An 8,477-nucleotide genomic window follows, 5' to 3' on the forward strand; every position below is an offset into this window, starting at 1 on the left:
ATGGATAGCCCAAAGGAAATTAACGGCACTTACCAGAACTCGAAAACGCACCCCTTACCTGGGGCGCCAAATGTCGAGGGTAAATCCCTGACAATGATTCCGGGTTATGCTAGACAATTGGTGCGTGATTGACGTTCCAGGTGTGCCTATAGAATGTGTGTGTGTTTGTTGCTCTAGAACACCAAAGTTATCCAGGTTTCAGGCCCCCCGTGAGGTAATAGCCCTACATCATGTTTATTCTTCTCCATCCTCCTCTTTTCTACAGAAGATATCTCCCTTTATAAGTCTTACAAGTCAGCCCAACAAAAAGACACATGCCTGTCTTAGAGAAACGATATAAACAATCATTACAAGCCTACATTCGCTATACCTACCCTAGGTCCCTGCGATGCCTGTCCCGTCCATCGGTTGCACCCCCGTTTGTCATGCCCGAAGCGCCCGGCCTGCCATGTCCTGTCGTAGGCTTTCCACGAGCTCCTGTTGCGCCCCCTGTCACGTCTGCGTGCCCGTCCCGCAACAATTAATGTCTGCGGGGCAGGATAAGATAACTCTCACGTCGACCATGTCGCCTCAGCTAGAGTGGACTATCTGGGGAAGGAAAACAGTATGAGTAGCGACATTAAATAAGGTTTGGCTGGCATAGACGAATACCTACCCCGTGACCAGTAAAGACTGGTCGCGGGGAACACTTCGAAGGCCCTGGTCGTGGTCGCGCTGACATTGACTGGTCGCGCGGGGGGTCATGGGACAAAAAACAAAAGTGGATATTGTCCAAAGCTGACCGTTGCAGGCCATCCAAGTAGGGACTCTATATCCTTTACATCGATACTATTCTTATCAAATCTTAAAAGGGGAGCCTATTTTGTCTTTTTAATAAAAAATATATTTAAAAATCAAATTAGGAAATCCGCATGGGCCATTGAAAATTGTAAATAAAGGCCTTTCTCTCCATCTTGAGGCCCATCTCAAGCCCATGAGGCCCACTCAAACACACCTCCTCCATCCAAAGCCCACGGCAAGCCAACGGCGCCACCCATCTCCCGACCAAATTATCCACACGCCTCCGCCCCCCGCTCTCCGAGCTCGCACGCCGTGGCCGAGCGCCACCACCAGCAGCACCACTATGGCCTCCGCCTCTACCTTCGTCTCCCTCCGTCTCCCCACCCCATCCCCTGCCCACACCGCCTCTTCTCCTTCCCTCCCGCTGCCTCTGCTCCGGCAGGCGCGGGGCGGCGCGGCGTCCTCGGCTCTGGTGGCGCGGGCGGCGACCGGCGCGGCGGGGGGCCCGTCTCCACTGTTCAACCCCAGGGGAGACCCATTCCTGTCCTCCCTCTCCGCAGCATCGCCGGAGGAGCTCGCAGCCGCTGCGGGCGGCGAGCGTCGCGGCGAAGACCACCTGCCGTTCCTCGAGATCTTCCAGAACGCCAAGCTCATGGCCTCGCCCGCGCAGGTTTGTGACCCTGTGGGTTACTATGCCTGATTGGGCTGAAAAAATGGAATTGCCGTTATATGATATGATATTGATTTTTTTTTTGAAGGATGGCTAGTGTATGAGACCCTGATGACGTTGTTTGCATATTTCTAACATCAAATTAAGAATGTTTGAGCTTTTCATTTTTGCTGGTATAGTCATCCATATGAAGCCCGACGCATATCAACTCTTTTCGTAGCATCAGCTGGCAAGCTAAATTAGGTGGGGTATTTCATCTAGTTTTGAAAGGTTTTGCACTTAGGAATTGGGAGGTTACAGACTTAATCCTCGTGAAGATATCAATTGTTTTATACATACAAAGATCAATCTCTGAGCTAATTAGGAATGTTTGAGCTTTTCATTTTTGCTGGTATAGCCATCCATATGAAGCCCGATGCATATCAACTCTTTTCGTAGCATCAGCTGGCAAGCTAAATTAGGTGGGGTATTTCATCTAGTTTTGAAAGGTTTTGCACTTAGGAATTGGGAGGTTACAGACTTAATCCTGGTGAAGATATCAATTGTCTTATACATACAAAGATCAATCTCTGAACTGATGTTTTCATGTGTATAGGGCCATTTGTTTACTTCTGAAATGGTTGAGGTGCACTTTACCTGGCTCATTCTTCTGCATATGCACCTTGATCTTTTGTATTTGTAGCTTATTATGAACCACACTTCACTTAACCATATATGGCCTATGCTTTGTAATTGACAGGTGGAGCGTTCTAGCAGTTCTTACAGTCATCACAGGCCTAGAAGACCTCCTCCAGATTTGCCATCGCTGCTTCTTCATGGACGAATTGTTTATATTGGCATGCCGGTATGAATTTGCACCAAGGTTCTCCGTATGAAAGTTTTTTTTTATGGCATTTTACTACTTTACATTTGCGGTTTGTGTTTCGAATTTACCAGTAGCCAAAATATGCAAGGTGGTGCGCAATACTGCAATACCATCAGTTTTTGTTGGCAAAGACAGTCACAAGTGACTTAGCGTTTAACAACTTTGATCCTCAAGATCTCAACAGACTTTTCTCAATTCCTATCATCATTTATTATGTACAAATAATATGCCATTTTTAAATGGTTATCATATTACTTAATCAGCTCATGTTGGGTTTCATCTCTAAAGGGTTATCATATTACTTAATCATTTTGTTGTTGCCTTATATTACTTAATCAGGCCAAAGATTCAGAGTGCCACCTGCCTTTATCTGACTATACGTGAACGATCTTTGCGATAATGATCTCACCACTGCCCTTAAAGAGTATATGTTTCACAAATATTTCCATTCATCCAATCGGATGCTTTTGATCTTCGAGTACGTTTTGCTTGTATCATATTTCTGCTATATAGTTTCCGCCAGTGGCTTTTACAAGGGAACTTTCCTTTACACGTCTCATATTGACGCACACTTTCACTCCAGTTATGTGGAAACAAACATTCTATAGTTTGCTCTTTGTGAATGTTGACTCAATTTTCTGTACAAAAGAGTGTCCTTTAGTTTGCTCTTTTTGAGTGTTGACTCATTTTTTTGAGCAAAAGAATGTTATTTGGTTTCCTCTTTGTCAACGTTGACTTAATTCCACATTTGTGGTATCCGCAAAAAGAACCTAGCCTTTCTTATCTGTAAAACGATCACTAAACATTGCTGATTTTGATGTTCGAGAATTCTGTTTTCAGTATACTTGTATTTTTTGTACTGTAACAAATTTTCTTTTGATGTGTAACAGAATGTTATATTTATATCTTAAGACTCTTGGTGTTATTTTTTGTGCAGCATGCTATAAGATTGCTTATTCTTTCAATTTCCGTAGCCTCATGATATTGTCTTTCATTGCTTTCGTAGTTGGTGCCAGCAGTTACTGAGCTTGTGGTTGCCCAGTTGATGTACCTTGAGTGGATGAATAGCACAGAGCCTGTTTATATATACATAAACTCGACAGGAACAGCCCGTGATGATGGTGAACCAGTAAGCATGCTTGTTCAATTGATGACTTGTGGTCAAGTGTTCTCTAGCATTGTGGTTGAACATCTAGTACTGGATATGGTTTATCCATGTCGGGCAAAATGGGATGCACTATGCGGTCTCTTATAGCATTGGGCCATTATTATGGTAGTCACTAGTCAAACTTTTTTAATCTATTTTCTTGTATTTGTCAGGTTGGCATGGAGAGTGAAGGTTTTGCTATCTACGATGCAATGATGCGGATGAAGACTGAGGTGCTATATTTTACATTTAATATCTGTAGCTCAGTAGTTCAATATTAATCTTGTGGTACCGATTGTTGTGCACTAAAATCTTGTTGAAAAAAATTATTGTCTACTAAGGACAAATAGTTAACAAAAAGCTTTACCATGCTTAGTTGGCTGGAGATTGTTAATGGATAGTCTTTTGATCATTTGTTTCCAGTGGATGGAGCATGTGAAAACTACAAATTGATCTTTTTCACATTTCTTTATGCATTTATTTGTTCAACAAGAGAATAGTCGTAAAGTTGCTTTGTACTAAGGACTGATGTCTTGAACTTGGCAAGGTCCTATTTTTCATTGATGTGAGATCAGGATGCGTTGTTTGTATCAAATGAATTTGAGTGTCTTCGAGGTGAATTTTGTAGAAATTTTTCTATTTTCTCCATATAGGGGTTTCATAGAAGTTACTGTTTGTTGTGCAGATCCACACACTTTGCATAGGAGCTGCAGCAGGTCATGCTTGTCTTGTCCTTGCGGCAGGAAAGAAAGGCAAACGCTATATGTTTCCTCATGCCAAAGGTAGTAGCGTGCCAACTTCCGTGTTTATTGGATTTGTTTGGAAACACTTTTTTTTTTCTGTTGGATGGTTCATACTAATATCAGAAGTCATACTTGCATGTCAGCTTTGATTCAGCAACCTCGTATTCCTTCATATGGGATGATGCAAGCATCCGATGTTGTTATTCGTGCGAAGGAGGTATGAGCTGTGGTTTCATGTCTTGTTAGCTTCTATTCTTGAATACTATTCCGTTCTGATGTGTGCCAATCAAGTATGCATACACTTGCTAGAGTTGTGTATGGTCACTTTTATTACTTTTAGTTTTGTGAAAGGTGGGCACTCCAGTTTTTTAGTCACAGCCTAATCATCACATCCGTTTTTGCTTCTTGTAGGTTGTGCACAACAGGAATACCTTGGTGAAACTTTTGGCAAGGCATACGGGAAATGTATGACAACTTGTTGCATATTTCTTATACCATTCTGTGTGCTACTTTCAGTTGGAACATAATTTATCTTTTATAACAGCCACCGGAGAAAATAGACAAGGTAATGAGAGGACCATTTTACATGGATTCCTTAAAGGCAAAGGAGTTTGGGGTCATTGATAAGGTATTCTTGATTCTTTATCCATAGTTTTCCGACCTTGATATTTTGTTTCAGTTGGCATATCTGAACTGTGAACAAATAGTTGGCATATTATAGAATTAGGATCCTTTTTCAATATGTTTTTTGTATCAGAAGATGAAACATTTGAATTGCCCGTTGATGCTTGTATGCTAAAATGTATTGGCTATGTACAAAACAGCCTGTTTGGTTTGAGCCTAACCTTGCCATGCCTAAGCTTAGCCACGCCACAAGTTTTTAGGCAACTATTTGGCTGACGGCCGCAACTATGGCAATCCACACTTTGTTAGTCCCTGACCCACACATCATGCACTCACTTTTTTTACTTTGTTACACTTGTGGGTAAGAATTTGTTGGCCACACATTTTATGGCAAGCCATACTTTGCGTAACTTAGTTGTGGCAAAGTTAGTTACCAACTGCTCAGTCCAAACGGGTGAATTATTAAGCTTGTGTGATTGTTAGATCCTTTGGCGCGGTCAGGAGAAGTACATGGCTGACATGCTCTCCCCAGACGAGTGGGACAAAGTTGCCGGAGTCAGACGTCCTGATGGAATGTGATGATGTACATTGGAACTTAAAATTAGTAAGATTTTTGCCTATCCTGTAGATGACATTATATTAGGTTCATTTCAATGAAAAGTTGTATATCATCAGTATCTACGAATATTTATTGAGTTTTGGTTTGACATTATGCAGGTTAGGCCTTGACGCTTGAACGGAGGTGGAAACAGCTGTCGCTGACCAATAATGCTTTATTTCTGGTGATGACGGTTGGTAAGAGCTGAGGAACTTGTTAGATAAATGTAGGTTAGAGCTCGGGCCATCAGGATATTGCGCGTGGTCTCTGGATGAGAGCTAGCACGTGTTTTTCACGAAGTTATTGTTGTTCCTCTCATCAGTTCCAGTCCAGATTTCGGTATTCACTGTTAGTATATAGTTCTCATATTTTGATTACACAAAGGGTGAACTAGACAAGCTCAAAATATTATCAGCACGACATGATGGGCGTAGGAAATGTTGGGCCTATTTGGCACAGTTCTAGATCCGATATCTATGTTGGATTTGAAGTTTGTATAATAAAATAAAATATTTTAAATATTTTTGTTTAAAATAAAAAATCAAATGATTTAATCAAATACCATCAATCTATCTATAGTTGTAGATCCTGGATTTTAACCAGCTTCAAGAAATTTAGGATATGGATCCTTACCAAACAGGGTCATTATACTTGAATTTTCAAGGCCATTATGTCCTTATGCTCCGGACTTCTGGAAATCCGACGTATGGGAAATGTGATTTGCAATTATTGACTCAGTTCCGCTAAATAAAAAATACTTCCATGTGCTCAAAATTTTTTTTTTGGTGCTGGATTCTGTTGCGATTGTCTAAACGAGCTGTTTTCCTGTACCTTTCCATGCTCTTTTATGCGAGTTACAAGGGCTGATGCATGGGCCAGAACAGGTACACCTGCAGCGGTTTCTTGATGAGAGTGACATGCAACATCATGGCGTTGCAGCATGTCTTTGTTAAATCAAGCAAAAATTATTATTGATCCGAGTTGTCAATTATTGGCGGTGCAAGGGAGCACGCTTTGACGCAAGTCCCTGATGAGTCCGCTGGCTTTTGGGCGGCCGAAAGGGCTTCGTCGAGTTGCAGATCAACAATCGCAGCTTCAGGCCTAAACTGGTGAACACTGATGCTGTTGGAAAATTATGATAAATATTAAGTTCAGATTTTATTGAAGAAAAACTACATATGAATAACTGGATGCAAACAGTAAAATTAGCAGACCTAACATGTATTTCATATTAAAAGACATATTTCTCAAGTAAGTTACGCTCACAACTTACTTATTAGGTTGATAAAGACAAGATTCCACGAGGGCGATCTAGATGATGTTACTGAAGCAGCTCCTCAGACATAGTCGAGGAAGTAGTCGTCGTCAAGGATGCAGTCATAGTAGATGTTGACAATGCGTACCAGGACAAAGATGCGGTCGAGGGAGAACATATCGATCAATTGAGTGAAGACGCTAATAAAAAACCAGATTGTCGTCTCGTGCAGGACTCTATGTGGCACCGGTTTTAAAGATCCTGCTCTCCTCCTTGATGCACGCTGAGAGAAGAGGATGATAAGATTTAGCGGCAAGATAGCATAGTGCAGACACAAGAGAGAGGAGGATCGGGGAAATAGAGAGACAAAAATCAGAGAGCCAACCAAGACACCTCCTGATTCTCATATAGTCATAAAATGCCCGTTTCAAACAGTCACAAATGGCGATTAATCCCATCAAAACAGGCGTTTCAATCACATTAAATCACCAGCAGAAACTACCTTATTTATCCTTGATTTTAAAATGTTAGTTTTAATCACATTAAAACAGAATCATCGCAATAAAGAGAAAAAGAATATTGCACGATTGACTATCATATTTACACGTACACGTCGCGCTCGTTGCAAGTCACAAGTCATGTAATTTTTCACCGAAAAATGCACGAAATACTATGTATAGCCAAAGTCTCTTTGTTTCTCTCTCCCACATGTTTCCAATTTAGACAAAGAAGAGAGCTAACTATTTAAGTATATCTAACTCTTCTTGGAATAACAATATGGAACTAAACTATGCATGCTTTGGAATTTCATGAATGAGCCATAAATGGTCTAATTCCAACAACCCCCCACCAATTCCAAAGCAATAAGCAAAAAAGACTGAAGGTTACTGCATAAAAAGTTTTTTAATATACCAGTGTTTTGGTGTAAGTCTCATACGGGTTGAACTTGCATCTAGACTAACAAGATCCATCTTCTCACAGCTGATAAATAGACTATATATTAAATTCACAGCCTTTTGTGATTAGATTTCTCATGAAAATCCAACTGGTACTAGGCTGCCAAAAAACCAAGTCTTAACAGAGTGTTAACAGGTCATGCTACCCGATCTTCTGTGAACTTTCTAGAGAACGTCCCCATTCTCATGAACTGCGACCGCACAATTAGGCTCGCATAAGTGTATTCATTGTAGGTGTCAAGAGTTAATCCATGACAATGATTCCGGGGTGTACCGGTCAATAGTCACGTGAACAACGTTTGTGGTGTGCGTATTTTTGTGATAAACTCAAGAACACAGAGATTATCTAGGTTCAGGCCTCCATAAGGATAACAACCCTACATCCCGTGTATTTCGTTATCAATGTTTGTGAACTGGTTACAGATGAATTTTTCCAGCTCTTCCCCCTCTCTCCCTACAAACCGGGTCCTCCTCTCTTTATATACTAGAGAAAAAGAGAACTTACAAGTGGACCCTATTTAGCAGATCCATGTCTGACTAGATATTCTACTCTTGGATCATCATCATGGAGAACCTAGTGAACCTTACTTGCCTGGGAGCTCTGCATGCCCGTCCCATCCGTGGCACACTGTCGTACCTGCCTCCCCCAGTCGCTTAGCCTATCCCATCGTCGTGCGCCACAAGATCGTCTGCCAAGCCGTCCTGTCCCTACGCCTCGTGAGCCTACCTGCAAAATCATCCACTTGCCTGGTCGTTTTATAGATCCTGTCCCATCCGTTGTGTGGCGCAAGCCGGTCCGCAACACCCCACTCTGTAGCAAATAATGCTATGGGACGGGG

General features: G+C 41.7%; 1 protein-coding gene across 1 annotated transcript; it reads left to right on the plus strand.

Annotated features, from left to right (window-relative positions):
- Positions 1-1,013: 1,013 nt before the first annotated feature.
- Positions 1,014-5,948, plus strand: LOC133916120 (ATP-dependent Clp protease proteolytic subunit-related protein 3, chloroplastic-like). The gene is made up of 10 exons (XM_062359640.1): positions 1,014-1,450; positions 2,190-2,294; positions 3,322-3,444; positions 3,636-3,695; positions 4,148-4,244; positions 4,349-4,422; positions 4,617-4,670; positions 4,750-4,833; positions 5,313-5,433; positions 5,547-5,948. Exons 1-9 carry the CDS (start codon positions 1,124-1,126, stop codon positions 5,406-5,408), a joined length of 1,020 nt encoding a protein of 339 aa, XP_062215624.1. The 5' UTR covers positions 1,014-1,123; the 3' UTR covers positions 5,409-5,433; positions 5,547-5,948.
- Positions 5,949-8,477: the final 2,529 nt, after the last annotated feature.

This window comes from Phragmites australis, chromosome 4, assembly GCF_958298935.1.
Source record: "Phragmites australis chromosome 4, lpPhrAust1.1, whole genome shotgun sequence".
Lineage (NCBI taxonomy): Eukaryota > Viridiplantae > Streptophyta > Magnoliopsida > Poales > Poaceae > Phragmites > Phragmites australis.